At 44.1% G+C, this 19,344-nt stretch overlaps 1 protein-coding gene across 6 annotated transcripts in view; it reads left to right on the forward strand.

The window, feature by feature from the left end:
- KANSL1 (KAT8 regulatory NSL complex subunit 1) overlaps window positions 1-18,436 on the forward strand; it is a 185,785-nt gene extending 167,349 nt beyond the window's left edge. For 4 of the 6 annotated variants that reach the window (XM_077853993.1, XM_077853996.1, XM_077853995.1 and 1 more), the window contains 9 exons: window positions 3,593-3,764; window positions 9,482-9,664; window positions 10,151-10,339; window positions 10,675-10,823; window positions 14,296-14,417; window positions 14,950-15,007; window positions 15,287-15,399; window positions 16,209-16,461; window positions 16,626-18,436. In XM_077853993.1, the coding sequence (XP_077710119.1) occupies window positions 3,593-3,764; window positions 9,482-9,664; window positions 10,151-10,339; window positions 10,675-10,823; window positions 14,296-14,417; window positions 14,950-15,007; window positions 15,287-15,399; window positions 16,209-16,461; window positions 16,626-16,853 (1,467 nt within the window). In that variant the 3' untranslated portion in view covers window positions 16,854-18,436. The remainder of the gene's footprint in view (window positions 1-3,592; window positions 3,765-9,481; window positions 9,665-10,150; window positions 10,340-10,674; window positions 10,824-14,295; window positions 14,418-14,949; window positions 15,008-15,286; window positions 15,400-16,208; window positions 16,462-16,625) is intronic. The other 2 variants (XM_077853998.1, XM_077853999.1) reach the window with 2 other exon arrangements.
- The last annotated feature ends 908 nt before the right edge of the window (window positions 18,437-19,344 follow it).

Here is a 19,344-nt window from a genome sequence, read left to right on the forward strand (position 1 = left end):
GTTAAGCATCCAACTCTTGATTTCGGCTTAGGTCATGATCTCTCAGAGTCATGAGATCAAGCCACATGTCCGGCTTTGTGCTGGGTTTGGAGCCTGCTTAAGATTTTCTCTCTCCCTCTCACTTCCCCCTCTCCCCCTCCTCCTCTCCCTTCCCCTCTCCTCCTCCTCCCCCTCCCTCTTTCCCTCCTCCTCCCCCTCCCCCTCGCTTCTCCTTCCTCCTTCTCTCCCCTTTCTGTCCTCCCACCAAAAGAATTCATATGAGAAAAGATACTAAGACCAGGGTGATTGCAGTTGAGGTGGTATAAAGTGGTCAGATTCTGGATGCATTTAGAAGGTAGAGACTACAGGATTTCATGATTGGATAATGGGGTATGGTAAAAGAAGGGAGTTTTAGGATGAATTCAGAGATTTAGCACTGAACAGCTAGAAATGGGGAAGAGCAGGAGCTCAGTTTTGAACTGAGGTACCTGTTAAAACATCTAAGTGAAGTTGAGTAAGCAATTAAATATACAAATGAAATTATATTAATGGATATACTGATATTGAATAATCCTGATATCCAGAGGCAAATCTCCACTTGCTCAGGTTTGGTTGTTTATATTTGTTGTGATTTTTAAAAATTCTTTTCTTATAAGATACATGTTGTGATTTAAAAAGATAGGTTCTGGGGTGGCTGGGTGACTCCGTCAGTTAAACATCTGCCTTAGGCTTAGGTTCTTGAGATGGAGCCCCTCAGTGGGCTCCCTGCTCAGTGGGAGTAGGCTTCTCCCTCTCCTTCTGCTCCTCCCTGCTCATTCTCATTCTCTGTTTCAAATAACAAATAAATGATATCTTTTTAAAAATAGGTTCATGTATACAGTTTGGCATCTTATTTCTATGTGAATGTGTGTCTTTGTGTAGTTAATAAATATATCCATAGGATAAATTCTAACTGTAGATTTATGCAAAGCATGTGTGAATGAAGTCATTTTAAAGTTGTCCAAACTATCCTTCAAAATAGTTCAAAAACTTACATTTCAATAAATTATATTTAAGATACCTTTTTTTAAAACTTTATTTGAGAGAGCATGAGTGGGGTGGGGGGTGGTGCAGAGGGAGAGGGAGACTCCTCTTTCTGCAGGGAGCCTGACTCGGGGCTTGATCCCAAAACCCTGAGATCATGACCTGAGCCAAAAGCAGCAGCTTAACCAACTGAGCACCCAGGTGCCTCGTGATACTTTTTATATATACTCCTAGGTTATATTTATTAATATTTTACTTTACAGACTTGTTCAAAAGTGAGATTGATGTTTAAGTTACATGTGTGCACAAAGCCTTTGTCAAGTTTTAAGTTAGAATTTTATTTTTATGAAAGGACAGAGTTTTTATTTCTTTATTTTGGTATCAGCCATCTTAATTGAATAAAAAGTTATCTGTTCTTTAATGTTTTTAAAGATTTCACCAAGGAAATAGACTTGTCTGAGCCTCTACATTTTTTTTAGGCATACATAGGGTATTCCCTTCTTAGATGTAACACAAAAATATATAACATTTAAACATCACAGAAATGCATACTGTGTACACACATATTACATATATACACACAAAGTTCCTAGTTTTTCACTTAAATAGTGCTTTTTTGGGTTCTTACATGTTTGCATTTCTTTTTCTTTTCATTAAGCCAGTCTTAACAGTTTGATTCGTTGATCTGTTCCTGTCCACTCCACCCTTGAAAGTGGGTTTAGGAAGAAGGAAAAGGAAAACCCCCAAAAAACAGCTCTTAAATTTGCGGTTTCTGGCATCTGTTTCCTCTTTGGACAATTTTCAGCTGTTAGCTTAACCTCTTCCCTTAGTTTTACTTTATTTTTGCCATATTCTTTTTATTCTACATCTGATCTATTGGCTGTTGACTTAAGTTACACTACAGCCATAAATGAAATGTTCGTTTTTCATACAGACAACTAATTGATGCAGTGGGTTAGTTTATGAGGGAAAAACATACCTCCATTTTAAGATCTATTATTTTGATGTTGGTATATATTTCTAATCTCTTTTTAATGTTTTAAGTTTTGGTGCAATTTCTAGATCCTGCCTAATTACCTAAATCCTTCCATTCGTTTACTGTGTCTTCTGTGGTTTTCATCCTCTGCCACCAGCTCTCTCTCAGCTCTCTATCTCAAAATGTTCTCTCTCAGAAAGCCAGCCCTGATTAAAACAAAGTGCAAGGGAGATTTCTTCCCAAAACAGTACCGGTTAATGTTGTCTACACAGTAGTGCCATGTTTAATTGGTATAATTCCCTTTCAGTGGCATCTACAACTGCAGCTTATTAGAATTCTTTTACTTTTGTCCATGTTGCCCAGTCTAACCTTCACCATACCTTCTTTGCATGCTGCCCATCTATGTGGTTGCATGATGAAGGCAGTTGGGGAATGTTGATAAAGACCACATTGTTCTCCTATTTATCTCTTCCCTGTATATGTCTGTAAAGGCAGATAGCTTTCAAGAGATGTATGTTTGTGCGGAAACTAAATGCAACTCTTGCAATTGTTGTTGCCTTTTTGCTAGCAGAGTTTCCATGCTACCCTTTTGTTTTTATGACCATACTACCCTTGCTCAGAGCATCCCCTTCTCATGGTGCTGTTCTGTGGGCAGGTCCTTTTCTTCCAGGATGGTATTGCGGTCCAAATGACTTTTTATGGGTCATGATTTGGCACATGCCAGACTTGTGTAGTCCTAACACTAGAAGCTAGGGATCCTGCATTCAGTAAGACCTGAAGTTCATTCCTCAAAGTATAAAATTGTGGGGGAGGGGAGAGACTTTTTTTAAAAAAACAATATTGTCTTTTGAAGAGTTAGATTACATTTTATTGTGGACTTAGCAGAAGAGGTTAGTTCTTATCCTGCCCACATGTGTACAGAAGAAGTTTAATGGGAATAGTTTCTAGCCCTTTGGATTTATTTATTTTTTTTAGCCCTTTGGATTTAATGTAACATATAAAGACTAGGGTGTGAATGCTCCCCATACCAAATTTATTTTCATTACTTAGGCATGAACTTTATAGCCGTGAATCTTAGGCTAGGTTAAAAAGTGGCTAATGATTTCTGTGTGTAATCCAGGGAAACTAGCGACCTTGTTTTTGAGACCACCTGAAAGTCTTTAGGAGTTGTGAAAAGAACAGGAGAGATGTGATTGGTTTATTCAGGCTCCTAAGTGCATGAAATTGCCAGAGAGCAAGTCATGTCCATCTGGGAATCAAGTGCCAACTATTCATCTTAGGGACCGTTGAAAATATCAAGATGGTAGAAACCTTCAGGTTTTATAAGGTGTCCTCAGCACAGCTGCAATAGCTTTAAACTCACGAGTTTGGTACCTAGATAAGTGCTTAGGGCTACGGCTCCAAGTAACTGGATTTCATCATTGAAGAAGCAGCAGGTTTACTTAATTACTTTGAAGGTTAGCATGTTGGACAAAAGGGAATCTTTTAACAAACTAATTGAACTTCTGGTTATTAGTGGCATATAGAAAGGCCCTTTTGAATCTTTGGGATAATGAGAGAGAGCTGGTTTTTTTAGCAGTCACTGAACTGTCCGTTCTGTTTGGCTCTTCACAGGTTCACCGGAACAGCACGATGCGCTCTGGCTGTGATGTGAACCCCTCCTGCGCACTGTGTGGCTCAGGCAGCACCATCACCATGCCTCCAGAAATTCACTATGAAGCCCCTCTGTTGGAACGCCTTTCCCAATTGGACGCTTGTGTTCACCCAGTCCTAGCATTTCCAGATGGTAAGAAAGCCACACAATATAAAGTTTAAATGAGACTTAAAGGCTTCAAAGTGACAGAAAACCAACCAGGATCCTGGTACAACCCAGGTACTATCAAGGTATCAATTTCAGCCAACAGAATCTCTTAGAATTTTGCAGATAGGGTACAGCAGATCCACCAGACCAAAATATGCCACTAAAAGATTACAACTTGCCAGGAGAGAGATGGTCCCCCAGCCTTTCAAGTGGCTCCTGATCGAAAATAAAACCTTGCCTAGTTTTGCTTACAGTATGGTCCCAAGTTTTCCACTAAATATTTCCACTTTTACTAGAAGTCACATGGTAGCAGGAATACTAGATCAAACCCTTTCTTACGGTCAAGGGAGTTCTGATAAGAAGTCCTGAAGCTGTTGCAGGATTTGAGTAGGCAAAAAAAAATTCAATCATTTGAAGAACAGATAAAGGAGAAGGGATTATAGTAATCCTGTGTTTGATCGACTATCAAACAGAATAGGGTATTCTGTAGACTAGGGTGTCAGTGATATTTTTTTTTTTTTAATTTTTATTTATTTATGATAGAGAGAGAGAGAGGCAGAGACACAGGCAGAGGGAGAAGCAGGCTCCATGCACCGGGAGCCCGATGTGGGATTCGATCCCGGGTCTCCAGGATCGCGCCCCAGGCCAAAGGCAGGCGCTAAACCGCTGCGCCACCCAGGGATCCCGATATTTTATAAAGTTTTATTAGAACACATCCATGCTCGTTTGTGTACATATTGTCAGCGGCTACTTTTCTGCTACAGTGGCAGCAACATTACATAGTTGCAACCCAGACTAAACAGAGAGTGTGGCCTGCAAAGCCCAAATTATTTACATCTGCCCCTTTAAGAAAAAGTAAACCTTTGGACCATGTGGATAGCAAGCTAGGCAGGATTTTATTTTAGGTGGGGAGTGGTGGAACAGTAAAATAAACTTTAGAACATAAAGAGAAAACAGTAACACATCTTCCTGTCTACTTCAGATTCAGAGTTAGTTCATTGGCTTTTACCTTCTCTTGCCATTTGGATTATAGCTCATACAACTTAAAATTTTATTTAGTTTTCAAAGTACCTTCCTTGTACTTGTTTTGTTTACTTCTCAGTAAACTTGTAAGGTGTTAAACTTCAGTTTGGTAGATCAAGAAAAGGCTTAGAAAAGTGCTTTTTCTAAGGCTGAATGGCTACTGAATTTATAAATTCGAGTCATCTGGTGCCTACCCTTCGTTTCACTGTAACATGCTTCTTCCCCGCCAGGTTAATAAAATAGAGAAATCAGTTTTCTGTGCATTCCTAGACTTTGCAGATGGAGCCATCAGGAAGACTTAGAAATACTTCTTGGCTTACTCTCCTAGGATCACAGTGTTGAATTGTATGGTCTCATATTTGAGTAAAGAAGCCTGAAGCCTGTAGTTAATTCTGATTCTGATAAAGCCTCTTCCATTCTCGCTGAGTATCAGCTTATAAACATGGTGATCATTTGTCAACAGTGTTACCACATACAGTTGTGAATTGCCTTCCTCATCGCCTAGTCACATATGCTCAGACTGTTTGCCTGACAACTACTGCTCTTACACTTCCTACTCCATCCCATTTCAAGCAGCTGTAGTTAGCACTGATGGAGAACGGAGGGAAAGATGGGGAGATTCCTTTCTCTGGTCTTTACTTTCCTGCCTGCCTTTAAGTACTTTTTCTCCCTGTCTCACATAGCTCCTTACCATGATACTGGGGCTTGGGCAAGAGAGTTGGTCATTAAATCTCCTTACGAGACTGTAAAGGAGAATATAAATATTTTATTATTTCAAGTAGGATGTATGAACATATTTGCCTGTGGATAAATTAGACTTATGGATTGACCTGGGGAAGACAGTTACCATATCTAATATTGTTTTTGTTGGGATAATTTTGCTTTGATCCAAACAAATACCACATACCAAATGTTTGTAAATTTGTAAGATTTTCACAAAGATGCCCAACTCCAGAGGGCACCATTATTCTGTGTGAATAGCACCTTCTAAATATTGAGATACCCATATATCATTGTGTAGAATAGTAAGTAAGAGTGAAGATGAGCAGCCAGTGTAATACTGTGTGGGTCAAATACACATGCACCTGAGCTCTTGACCATCCGTTTACAGCCTCTTCTCTAGAAGGTAGAGATGGCAGGATTTTCAAGTAGTTTAGTAATGTTTCCTAACCAGTTTGTAGGTAGGGTGGTGACCAACTGCAGCTTTTAATCCTAGAGTTCTGTCCTCCATGTCGACCATACACCTCAGCTGTTCACATTAAGTGTGGCTAGAGATGAAAGAATTTGAGGAGCTGTGTGCCTGGCGGGAAGGTGGAGGCTTTAGGGTGTGATAACTCTTTAGTACTCCAAGGAGGAGGAGCTTGCTTCCTTATCAAGCCAGTTAATCCTTAGCTTGAAATAAAAAGGATGTTTAAACCTTTGTGGAAAGAATGTTAACTTGAATTTAGGCTTCATAAGAGCACCACCTGCTGGCCTTTGAAGATCTATGCTATTTTGAGAGAGTTTACCAAGACTGGTAGATATAAGTCTACTGCAGTTTACCAGCAGGAGGAGGAAGTGAGTATTATAAAACAACCTTAGAAAATTTGCTTGAGAAAATGGTGGAAAGTAATGAGCAAAACAATCAAGTGAATCATGGAATGTCAGACCCCGGTGAGCATGAAGTCAAGGTGTTTTCATTTTGTCTGAGGCAGTAGTAACTTAAAATGATATTAGTTTCCTTCTATTTCCTATTTCCTGTTTTAACACTTCTGTTTTCCTGTTATTGACCCTATCAAGCATCGGCACCCTCTCCTTTGATAATGGCACTTTAATGGCATGGCCTATGTGGGTATGGAATGTCTGAAGTCCTTTAGTTGAATGGGTCCCTGTTGTGTTCTCTTCCATTTCATACTTTTTCATTGCTTACTTTCAGGTCCTGCATATCTAATCCATTTCAGCCCTTTAGCTCTACATGGATCTCAGGTGTTATTACTTCTACTTAGAGCATGAACTCAGACCAGCATTTCCTAAGAGATCATTTTTGTTCATTAACTGGGAGATTTAACCGACTTCCTGTTCACTCTTATATGAAAGCAGTTAAACACATAGCATACTTCTACCAAAGTATAACAGCCTGAGTCCTTTCAGCAGTTTATTATTATCCCTAACTGCTTCTTCATTGGGTTTATAGGGGAAATTGCTCTTGATTGTGCTGAATATCTCAACTCCAAGGCACAAGGTGGTATCAATTGTAGCAGCTTCTACTTCAGAGCATTCAGGTGAGGGGAGGGGATTAGGTATGGAGCTGGAGTCTGAGATAACGTGTGCTTACTCTTATTGATTGATATTGGCTTTCTGGACTTAACTCCGTAATTTTTAAAGATGCACCTGAGGTCTTAGGGTGTAGTAGGAAAGAGTGTTATGAGTTTAGCTTTTGCCTGCAGCAGAGGGAGAGCTAGAACATGTGTGCTGAGACGTTACCTGCCCAGACCTAGGCCTGCCACCTCATTTTACAGATAAAGCTAAAATCTGGCTAAGTGGTTTGTTTTTATTTTCACGTTTTACTCAGTGATGGAATTAGGACCTGAATCCAGGCCTACTTATTTCCAGTCCAGTGCTATTTTCCATTATAAATCAGGTCGCTCATATTCCTTCCTACCTCCTTTATTCCTGGCTTAATTTTCAGGTTTGGGAGAGCAATGACAAGGGAAAATAAAAGGGAAAAAAATTAAATCATTAGTCTTTTGTTGTCCCATTATATAGACTTTGCCAATTTTTCTGTTGATAAGGGGTGTCCTGGGATATAGAGGAAGTGTTTTCCCCTTTCTGAGGCCCTTTAGACATTCAGCTTAGCCCAGCTTTCAGAGTACCTCCAGACAATGTTTTACTTTCTACATACCCTTTTCCCTAACCATTCTAAATTGCAACAAAAAAATATATACCAGTAATATGTCAATTCTATTTTTGATTATTAATGGGAAATCCTTTTTTTAAACATTTGACTTTGAAGGGGGGGATCAAACCCCAATCAAGTTTATTGAGGGGCTTGGGGGAAGAGTGGAAAGATTAGGAGGAATATGTGGTCTGGTTAGTATCTCCCTAGCTTTTAGGTTGCTGAATGCTAACCTTTATCTTTTAAAGGTTGGGATAGATGAATTTGTTTTTAAGTGTGGAAAAGAAAGCATGATTATGCAAAAAAAAATTTTTTTTCAGAAGATAGCACTGCCCTCACAATACTATATCTCAGTACTTGTGTGCATACAGCAAATATTTATTATCTCTAAAACTTTAGTAGTTTTCTTAGTTTGTTTGACTGCCATAAGGTCCAGTGGTCTATTCTCAGAACTAGAAAATAATATCTGGTGCTGAGGTTCCTTGCCCATTGGGGGAAAGCATCTCTGAGAACAGAACTATTTTATTCATTCAGGGATATATGTTCATTCCAGTTGTGAGAAGCCTAATGTTCACATTTGTCCCTAAAGTGTCATGAAATCCATGGTATATACTATAGGGAAAGGGTGTTTGAATGAACATGTTTTATATTTTAAAACGGAGCATAATGATGTTTACACCAAAATGAGATACATGTTGTAAGTTAATTAATTCTCAAGTATAAGGCCAATAAAATGAAAACTGCCAAACACTGCTGAAAGGAAATTAAAGAAAAACTAATAAATAGATATACCACATTCATGGATTGAGAGACTTGGTATTGATGGCAGAACAAAAGGCACTTCTCCCCAGATTGATCTGTAGAGTCAGTGTAATACACAACAAGCTCTTTTGTTTTTTGGGCTTTCTGCAAAAGCTTAAAAGAAGAAACAAACCCTACAATTAAGGAAGAATCCGATTCCACTTTATCTACAGCACCAGAGGTTAGAATACAGTTGAGTGACAGCTTTAAAGAAAGGTCTGAGAGAAAATGGTTTCAGTCTAGAAATACTTTTTCTAAAGAAATTACGCAAGGATACATTCTTAGGAAAATAAAAAATGAAATGATACAAGAAATGGTAAAACAAAAAATAGTAAAAACTATTGTTTAAAAGATTAATTTTAATATTGAATATTAACTAATCAGCGAAAAAAGAAATCTCTAGGTAAGGGATGCCTGGGTGGCTCAGTGGTTGAGCATCTGCCTTTGGCTCAGGTGGGATCAAGTCCCACATTGGGCTTCCTGCATGGAGCTTGCTCTCCCTCTGCCTGTGTTGTGTCTCTGCCTCTGTGTATGTGTGTCTGTGTGTCTCTCATGAATAAATAGTCTTTAAAAAAAAATCTCTAGGTGAGAGGTAAGGAGCTAGGAGGGGGCAGATAGTACTCAGTAGATAATAAATATTTGTTGAATGAATATATCCCGATTAACTGTGTTGATAGGATTAGGTTTAAATGTTTTAGTGTCTAGAAAACTCCATTGATCTACCAAAAGGTGTTTTTAAGATGGGATGTTTAACTTGAAAATAAAAGGCAGAATCGACTTGCTGGTGAGTAAAGGAATGACTCAGTGAAGTTCAGATAAACAGATCTTCCATATGACAGTGCTTGCCCTACTGGGTTCATGCCACTGAGCAAATAGAAGAAGGGTGTGTGTAGATCTCTGCCCACTGGAGAGCCGGTTACTGGTAAACACATCTCAGTTCTTGAGAGAGGAGCCCAGAGGCCAGGTGTCTGGACTAACCTGCAGTGTTTCATGTTTCTTGCAGATGTTCCCACAAACCTGCACTTCCAGAGCATGCTGAAATCTCAGTGGCAGAACAAGCCTTTTGACAAAATCAAACCTCCCAAAAAGTTTTCACTTAAGCACAGAGCACCCATGCCAGGCAGCCTGCCAGATCCAACTCGTAAAGACAGGCACAAGTTGGTCAACTCCTTCCTAACAACAGCCAGTAAGTTTCAGGGGACTGACTTAAATCCTTCAATTATTTCTTTTTCTTTTATATTCTCCAGTTACTGTTTGCTCTGGTGGTATATTGGGGTTGGGAGAGGCAACTGACTGATACAAATTCAGCTCACAGTCTATTTCTACTTGTCTTGGATGTTCTCAGATGGATTTTGAAAGATATACCAGACACCACGCATCTCGGGGCAAGACCCAAAGTGCTCGATGAACAGCTAGCAGTGCCATGGCATTGGTTCCATCTGTGGGCAGGCTATCTTCTGTAGCCTGGTGTCCGATTTCTCTGGCTGAGGGCCCTGTGGGCTGCCTGGCCTATCCTGGCCCTTGTGCTATTTGCCAGGAGCTTCAGTCCCAGAGGACTCTCCTGCTGCCCTGGGTGTCTATCATTGGCCTAGAGAGAACTCAAGAGCTCAGAACTCAAATAAGAAAAGTTTGAGAGAAGATTTCACAGCTCTTTTTCTGTTCCCCTCTTCAGAGCTGTCCCATCACCAAACCCGGCCTGACAGGACCCACAGGCAGCACTTAGACGATGTGGGGGCTGTGCCTATGGTGGAGCGAGTGACAGCGCCAAAAGCAGAGCGCTTGCTCAACCCACCACCACCTGTGCATGACCCAAACCACAGCAAAATGAGATTGCGAGACCATTCATCTGAGAGAAGTGAAGGTAGGGCCAGGCCCGGCACCTCTACCTGCATTTGCATCTGCTCAGGGCTTTCTGGGGCAGCCTGGGCTTCTCTTAATTGCCCCAAGCTTTGTCCTTCACTTTCTAGGAAGGCAGAGTAGAGGGACCCTACCGCTTGTAAATGCAGGTTACTTCTTACTGCTGCAGCAACCTCTGCCCAGCCCCCTACCTCCCATCAACCAGTTTGCTTCACCTTTTTATCCTCTAGGCTTAGAAAGCATTATTGCTTTTACTGTGTATTGCTGGCATTTGTAGCTTGTGCTGGAAGTAGAGCCAGTTGAGGTAGCCATATATTGTTTTTTTGTTGACTTCTGCAGTGTTGAAGCATCACACAGACATGAGCAGTTCGAGCTACTTGGCGACCGCCCAGCATCCACCACATAGCCCCTTGGTGCGACAGCTCTCCACCTCCTCAGACACCTCTGCTCCTACCAGCTCTAGTCCACAGGTTGCAGCGAGCGCATCTGTAAGTACCTGCGTGGGGATGGCTGGACAGCCACTGTGCGGTTACAGCTCCTTGGGTGGCTCTGGAGTGGAGTTTGAGCCCCGGTACACTTGGGAGCACTCAGCTCCCCATAATGTGTTGTTTTTTAAGTTAGAGGGGCTGGTATTTGACCTGGTTTCCATGGTAGAGAGCTTGATACTGAGCCAGACTCTGAAGGTGGTCTGTGACTATTCACAATCTGTGGGGCTAGGTCTCACCCAGCACTCAGCAGTAGCATGGCTCTAATCTTGTTGGTCCAAGAAGTTCACCCGAGAAGGAGCAAGTAGAGGACAGATATTTAGGAGTAGTGGAGGCGTTCTTCTTCCTTATTTTTACTCTTGTGGGTGGGTCTGGAGTCCTGAGAACAGGCCCTGCTGTCAGGGGACTGGAAGGGAGGGGAGGAGGCAGGGCCTTGCTGGTGGTGCTTCAGGTGGTGCACCTAGAACGGTGGGCTCTCCAACCCCCATTAGCTTTCACGGTGCCTTTCTCTACCCCAAAAGCTGTTGGCACAGCCATTCCAGACACATATTCCTGCTGATTTCATATTTTAATTCCTCACTCTGTGCCTTCTCAGACACATACCTAGAGCTGCTTGGTGACCACTGATGGGTTCTTTCTGTGGTGATTATTATAATAATAGTGATAGGGATAATAAAGTGTTTCTTGTGTCCATTCTGCATGCTTTACCTGTGTTCCAACCTCTTTTGATCATGGTAACGCCCTTTGAGATGTAGGTGATATTAAGGATTTTTACTTTGCAGGCAGGGAAACTGAGGCTTTTTGCAAGGTTAAGTAAATTGCATAAAGGGAGGTGACTTGTGAGGGTCGTGACTACAATTCAAACCCAGGCAGTGTGACCACAGAGCTAGGCTCTTCCACTGTTCCACTCCTGTGGGAGCCTGAGGCTGGGCGTCAAGGAGATCATTTATGTAGGAGTGCAGGTGCTGTGAGTCCCCCTCAGAGTGGACATCCAGGAACATAGAAGCTTACAAATGGGCTCACAGTGTTCTCTGTCTTTGTTCTTAAAAATCAGCCTTTTCCAAATAACCTCTTCATTCTTCCTTTCTTCACCTCCCATACCCACAAATTTGTCTAAATAGGTGTAGTAATCTGTCACAAACTCAGTTATCCATTAGAGGGTGTCAGACAGCTAAAGGACTTCAGTCTGAACTCTGAGATCCAGCAGTTGGAGAGACTTCAGTGTTTTCTCACTTGCCAGCTCTTGTGTGTCCGGAGGACGTTACTTTAAGGCTTGGATCATTTGAAATTTTTTCTTATTGTCAAGTACAAATTTTATATCTTTACTGACCCTTAAGGCTCTCACTGCCTGATGTTTTCAAAGAGTATGGATTTACTGAATAAAAAGAATGGGGGTGCCTGGTTTTTTCTTCTTTTTTCTTTTTCACTTTCTTTTCTTTTGGCAAAGCACTCCTTATCTTGCTTCTGAGGAACGACTTTCCATTCACATCATTTTGTTCTGCCTCTCTGGCTCTAATCAGGAGAGGGCAGTTGAATTAGACCAAATGAGTGCCTGGTGAAGGCAAGGCTCCATCCTATTGACCTATTTTTTGTTGTTGTCGTTTTTTTCATGGTAGAAAGGTTGATGACGAGGCCAACTCCAGGGATGTTGCCTTCAGCCCACTCCCATCTCTTTCCCTTAAAAATGCTAATAGCAGGCCCAAGAAGATTCAAGGAAAACACCCCTGTTCCTGTCAGCTTCACATTCATTCTTGACCAAGATGTAGGGAAAGCTATCTCTTGAGGCTCCCTTAAGGTATGCTGCTGATAGTGGGATATATAATTTCAACAGAGATGTGGCAGTGGCAGAGGCTTTCAGGTATGAGATCACTAAGCCTTAACTACAGAACTCAGCCAGGCAAGATTTACAGAATTCTCTTCAACCATTTTAGTTCTCCAGTTATTCTAAATTTGTGAGGCAGTGGCAATCTGTTCTCATTTGATAGAGAAGGAAATGAAAGTGAAAAAGTCACAGTGGTAGGCTGAGATCAGAGGTGACAGCAGCTGAAGTCTTGGCCCAGGAAGCACCTTGCCTTTTAACATTAAGACTGTCCTGAAGTGATGGGATGAATCAATCCTAATATTGCCCTGCAGGAACAGAGTAAGGTGATTAGTTTTAAGAAACAGCCTCTTCCTCATCTTGGTTTGCTGACCCCTTCCCTTTGAGCTGACCACAGTTGGGGCTTGGGTTTGAATACAGTCCTTTAGGTGTTTCCAGCTTCATTGTTGTCATGGCAGCACATGTGTCATCCCACTGTTTCCTCTGGCCTCTCAGTTGCCAGTGTCTGTTTCAGGGTGGGGTATTTGCCATCTGGACACAAGCAGCTGGTGGACTTTTTCCTGCATCAAGGCCTTCAGCTCTCTGCTTTAATCCTCCTCTGCCTCCAAGCTGCTGTAGATGCCCACCTCCTCCTCTGACACTGGGTCCTTGTTAGTCTTCTTTCCTAAGAGTTTGTGTCAACCTGTAGAAGGAAGTCTCCTTTCTCCAGGAATCTGAGCTGTGTAGCTAGGGCCACTTCCTCTGTTTCCCTCCACTTAGCTCCACTGATAGAGCTAGAAAACTCTCCACTCTTCCCCAAATATAAGAGCCAGAAGGAGGGGAAATCACATAGGGCTGAGGAGATGGTGGGTACAGACTTAGCTGAAGAGTTCAAATTTACAAAAAGGATGTGCTTTCATGATGTCCAAGGTTAGATGATGGATTGATTGGGGCCTGTCCTCTGAGATCTTTTCAGGATCTGGGAACTCACTTCTCTAACCTGAAGAGTCCCCACTAGGCTTAGTTAAGCATTGCTTTCAGGAGCCACTAAGGGACTAAGTGATAGAGATAACAAGGGGAAGCAGAAAGGATGACTATAAAGGTGGGGGCACAGTTAAGGTGTATGTGGAGTTGGAACCGTGGCACCTATCTTGAGGCCCCAGGGTGCTCACCCCTGCAAAATTTATTAGAAGTCTTCTCTCTTGTGAGCCTATGAAAGAACAGACTTTCATGTGAGCGGGAGGGCCTCCTTGTGGTCACCTGGCAGCTCTCCAGAGGACACTGTAGCAGGAGACCGTCTCCTCAGTGGTGGGGGAGTGGGGAGGGCTGTTGCAGGGCTCCTCCTCCGCCCCAGGACCAGGTGTCTGGGTGCTGGCCATCCTGTTTGACGTCGTATGTAAAAGGTATATGATTTTTTTTTTTTAAGATTTTATTTATTTATTCATGAGAGACACACAGCGAGAGAGAGAGGAGAGAGAGAGAGAGGCAGAGACACGGGCAGAGGGAGAAGCAGGCTCCATGCAGGGAGCCCAATGCGGGACTCGATCCCGGGTCTCTGGGATCAGGCCCTGGGCCGAAGGTGGCGCCAAACCGCTGAGCCACCCAGGCTGCCCAAAGTTGTATGATTTGATGTTTGCAGATTTGCGCCTCCCTTTTAAATTCACCTTTGTCTTACAGCAGCCAGTGAGGAGAAGAAGGGGAGAGAGCTCATTCGACATTAACAACATTGTCATCCCAATGTCTGTTGCTGCAACCACTCGTGTAGAAAAACTACAGTACAAGGAGATCCTTACTCCCAGGTAGAGGCCACCGAGAAATAGCTCCTTGCCCTCTTCTTCCCGTTACTGCCCTTTCCCCTTATTTTGTCCCTGCACTTTGGGTTCTAGCCTTAGGTTTTGTCTTCTCTTTACGAGAAGTTCTTCACTGATAGGAGTGAAATTACTTCTGTCTCTCGTTCTTGCATTCCATTGTATGAGCACCAGCCAGACCTCAAGCCACATGCTGGCTGTGGCCATTATTATTTGACAAGACAATATGTTTTGAAGTAGTGAGTTTGTTGTCCACATCAAAGCAGGATTTCACATGTGAATCTTTATTTCTCGCTTTTATTAACAACTTAGGAAATTGGTCAGCGCCATATATGTACTCTCACAGGGTAGTAGTCAGCTGGTGCTGAGTCGTGCTCATCTCCTGTAAACCATTCCTTTGTGTCTGTCACAGTCTCTCAACCAGTTCCCTCTGTGTCTGTCCTTTACGGGGCTGCTGGGGCAGAGGGCAGGGTCATCGACAGGCGCCCTGCTCTCTCACCGTTGTCCCTTCCTGATTTTGCAGCTGGCGGGAGGTCGATCTTCGGTCTCTGAAGGGGAGTCCTGATGAGGAAAATGAGGAGGTAACAGCATGGTCATTTCTCTCTTAAAAGGACACACACGCACACGTGGGTGGGTACACACACCTCAAATGCCTTAAGACCTGTGGGTGTCAGGTACAAGCCCACTGTATTCCTTTCCTGACGGGAAAGAACCTAGTAAGGGCTGGGGTTGGTTCTAGAATTGCTCTACCCATGAACTTGGGTAAGCCTTAACTACAGAACTCAGCCAGGATGAACTTGGCTTGAACTTGAACTGGCTTTCTGGAGGGAAGAGGGAACACTGAAGCTGCTCTCTTGCAGGTTGAAGACCTATCTGATGCAGCCTTCGCCGCTCTACATGCCAAATGTGAGGAAATGGAGAGGGCTCGGTGGCTGTGGACCACGAGTGTGCCACCCCAGCGGCGGGGCAGCAGGTGACGGGGCAGGCACAGGTCACCAGGCCTGTAAGGGGAGGGTGGGCGGTAGGTTGAGCGCTATGTCCGTGGAGTTGCCACTGCTCCTCAGTCGCTGGGTGTATCCATCCACTGATGAGGGCTGAGAGTGCAAAAGTTTCCGGGATTTGGTTGGAACTAAAGAGGGTATGAACAGTCATGGCTGGACCTCTGCTAAACAGTCGGGTCACTGTCCAGTTTTGGCAAACTTGGTGTGATTTCCTAGGCTCTGGGTGTCAGCTGTCTGTGGCATTGAGGGGCCAGTTGAGGGTTGTGGTGACTTAACCAGAGGAGCTTTGGGGGCCTCACAAGTTTACCCTCCTTGGTATAGTGGAGTGGGGTGTTGTGGTCGTGCTTGAAAGAACTGGCCTGCCCTGTCTCCATTTATGGTGAATAGTGGCAGAAGCCCTCGGGATTCCTCGGAGTTCTCAAGTAGAAAGATTTATTACTTTCTTGTTTTTGCTTTTTTCCCTTGACTACAGTTTTCAGAGTCTAGACTAATTTCCCTTCCCTGTGAATTCACTGGGCACTGTGCCAGAGATTAGCCCCTGGCATTGTTGAGCCATGGCTTTTCTCTTGGGAGGATAGCTGCACCCAGTTCTTAAGATCGTGGTCTTGTGTACCTCCCCCTTTACACATCAGTGGGAGGGAACCAAGGCTGTTGGTGTCCATCTGCCTCAGCTCCTCTGCCTGGAATGTGCTTTTCATGCTTCCTCCGCAACCCCCCAAATAAACATCCAGGGAATCCCCTCATCACCCAGGCACTCAGATTTGTACTCCCTGGTGTACAGGTCTTACAGGTCATCAGATGGCCGGACGACTCCCCAGCTGGGCAGTGCCAACCCCTCCACCCCGCAGCCCGCCTCCCCTGATGTCAGCAGCAGCCACTCCTTGTCAGAGTTCTCCCACGGCCAGTCCCCTAGGAGCCCCATTAGTCCAGAACTGCACTCGGCGCCCCTCACTCCCGTGGCTCGGGACGCTCTACGACACCTAGCCAGCGAGGACACCCGTTGTTCCACGCCAGAGCTGGGCCTGGACGAGCAGGTGAGGAGCACTACCTTTGCGTGGGGGTTGGCAGGGTCGGGGGGGATAGAACCTGCTGCAGATGGGTTTGCATCTCACCTCCCATTTTAAAGGGGACATTGACCTTCTGGAGGTACCGTGGAGCTGGGACTGGCTCCTCACCATGGCAGTTTGTCTCCCCACAGTCTGTCCAGCCGTGGGAACGGCGAACCTTCCCCTTGGCATACAGTCCCCAGGCAGAGTGTGAGGACCAGCTGGATGCGCAGGAGCGGGCAGCCCGCTGCACTCGGCGCACCTCAGGCAGCAAGACTGGCCGAGAGGCGGAGGTAGCACCCACCTCACCTCCCGTTGTCCCCCTCAAGAGTCGGCATTTGGCAACAGCGGTCACAGCTCAGCGTCCAACTCACAGATGAGCGGGATACGAGAATCTAAACAGACTCACTAACTATTGGCATTAAAGCTTCAAAAATCTCTGCGTTTGATATTCAAACATCATATGCCGGAAATTTTCACAGTTTTTAGTGAATTTAAGGAATTTAGATTCTACTTTGGTATTTTTTTTGTTTTGTTTTGATTTTTGTTTTGTTTTGGTTTTGGTTTCCATGTTTTGTTGTCACACACCTGAGCACTTCCTCCAGTTGGCAAACAGAAGTTCAGGATAAGACCCTGTTGGCCTGGTCCTGGCACATCCTCTGCACTGTTGAATCACTGGACGTAGCGGTGTTAGATGATCCCCCCTCTCCTCACACCTGTGGGCAGGTGGACCAGCCTGAGCAGCTAGACAGGATGGAAAGCTCCAGCTCCGCATGGCCGCCGGGGTTAGGGTGGGGAGAACAGCACGTTCTGGGCTCCTCCCCTTTTTCCTCCCCTACATCAGTGGCTTGGCCCAGCTCTGGCCCTCGTGGCTGGGTCCCTCTCGGTCATTGGTGCTTAGAGCACCCCCACCATAGCCTCTTGGCCCTAATCCACCGGAGCTCACTGAGCTCAGTCGACAGAATGGCTTCCCCTTATCATCCAGAACTTGGAGACCTAGTTGGGGTCTCCTTTGCATTTGGTCATCTCTGTTTTAACTTAACTGCAGTAACTAGCTGCGGCTGCTCAGGTCCCCACCCTGCCCCTTCGTGCCCTGTCGTCTGCCCCCTACACATACCATCCACACATCCGGACACACCAGTCCTTCTACTCGAACATTTTTACCACCTGTCCTCAGCTGTGAAGGTAGGATTAGGGCTACTTAACTTCCATTCCCACTTCTCTGCAAACTAGGGGGTCAGGGACACGAGCAGCCAGCTCCCCTGTCGAATTCTGTCGTCAAGGGTTCATTTAGTGCTGTTTCCTTCACATCCACTTCCCCGTCAGTGTCAGGCCACCTCTTCCAAGCTCCCCTTGCCTGTGGAACGTTGTCTGGTCCTAGCTGTGGTTCCCGTCGCTCCCTCCTCACCCCCTCGGTTAACCTTGTGCCTGTCTCATGTATGATCACATCACCAAAGGGGGGGCAATAAGGACTTCTTTATTTTTATTTTTATTTTTTTTTGTTGCCATTTTGTAATCGTATAAAAATAGTAGACAAACTGCTTAATGGTTGGGGTTTTTTCACAATTTTCAACATTAGTGATTTTTTTTGATTCTGTTTGCAAGTTAAAGGGTTTGTCATTGTTTCTTTAAAAAAACAATAATGCACCATATCCCTATGCATAAAGTGCTTCTTCTATTTATAAGGTTGAAAATTCTGAATAACCCTTTTAGCATTGTTAAAAAAAAAAAAACAAAAACAAAAATGGAAAAAAAAAACCTTGTATTTTGTAAATATTTTCTTTTCCTGCTTTGAGCTGTGTATTGGCAGCGAAACATGTAGCTGTCTTTGTTCTATAGAAATGCTTTTCTTCAGAGAAGCTGATCTTTGTTAATGTCTTGATTCTGTTCGCAAAGCACAGACTAGTGCTTAAAAAAAAAAGGAAGGAAAAATTGAAAAAAATAATAAAAAAAAGTTACAGAATGTTGTGTCACTGGGCCTTTCTTGCCATCAGACCCAGTCTGTATGGCAGTGATGGCGGCTTAGGCCCCTTGCCCTGCTGGAGCAGTCCTCTGCGTGCCCGGACTTGCTCTGAACCTTGGGGAAGTCTCCATTCTGTCAACTGGGTACCCGGCAGGGTCACCTGATGGGTCACTGGGGCGAGGATACAGTGGAGGGCGGGGAAGGTAAGAGGTGCCCGGAGGACAGCATCTCTGTAGGTAATTTTTTTGTTGGATGTAAGAGATTGATCACCTCTTGACGTACCTTCCTTTAGTGAAACCGACAGTATGACATTTTATATAAAATTAGAATTCAATTCTAAATGGAAATTTGACCTCTCACTGTCGATTTTTTTCTGGGGCTGGTTTTTTTCTGGGGCTGGAGTCCATGAGAATGTATGTATTTTGTAGCATTTTTCTGAAGTGGCTAAGTGCTCAGTTCTCTTTGTACAAGACAAGTAGGCAGGCCTGATTCCGCCTTTACTCTTTCTTCTAACTGGTCATGGCAGTCAGGTTGATGCCAGCAGGGAAGCCCCGGTCCTAGCAAAGAATGCCATGAGTTTGGAGGTAGCATTTCTGTCTGTCCGGTGCCCTGTTGCTTCTGTGCCTGCGGTGAAGATCTGCACTGTGTCATTTTCTGCCTGCAGTGGCATAAACAAGCACAGGAGGGGATGGGAGGAGGGTGCGGAGACAACTTTTTGCGACTTTATTTATTTATTTATTTATTTTAATTTTTTTTTTTTATTTATGATAGTCACAGAGAGAGAGAGAGAGAGGCAGAGACACAGGCAGAGGGAGAAGCAGGCTCCATGCAGGGAGCCCGACATGGGATTCGATCCTGGGTCTCCAGGATGGCGCCCTGGGCCAAAGGCAGGCGCCAAACCGCTGCGC

The sequence above is a fragment of the Canis aureus genome, chromosome 16, assembly GCF_053574225.1.
Source record: "Canis aureus isolate CA01 chromosome 16, VMU_Caureus_v.1.0, whole genome shotgun sequence".
In the NCBI taxonomy this organism is placed as follows: domain Eukaryota; kingdom Metazoa; phylum Chordata; class Mammalia; order Carnivora; family Canidae; genus Canis; species Canis aureus.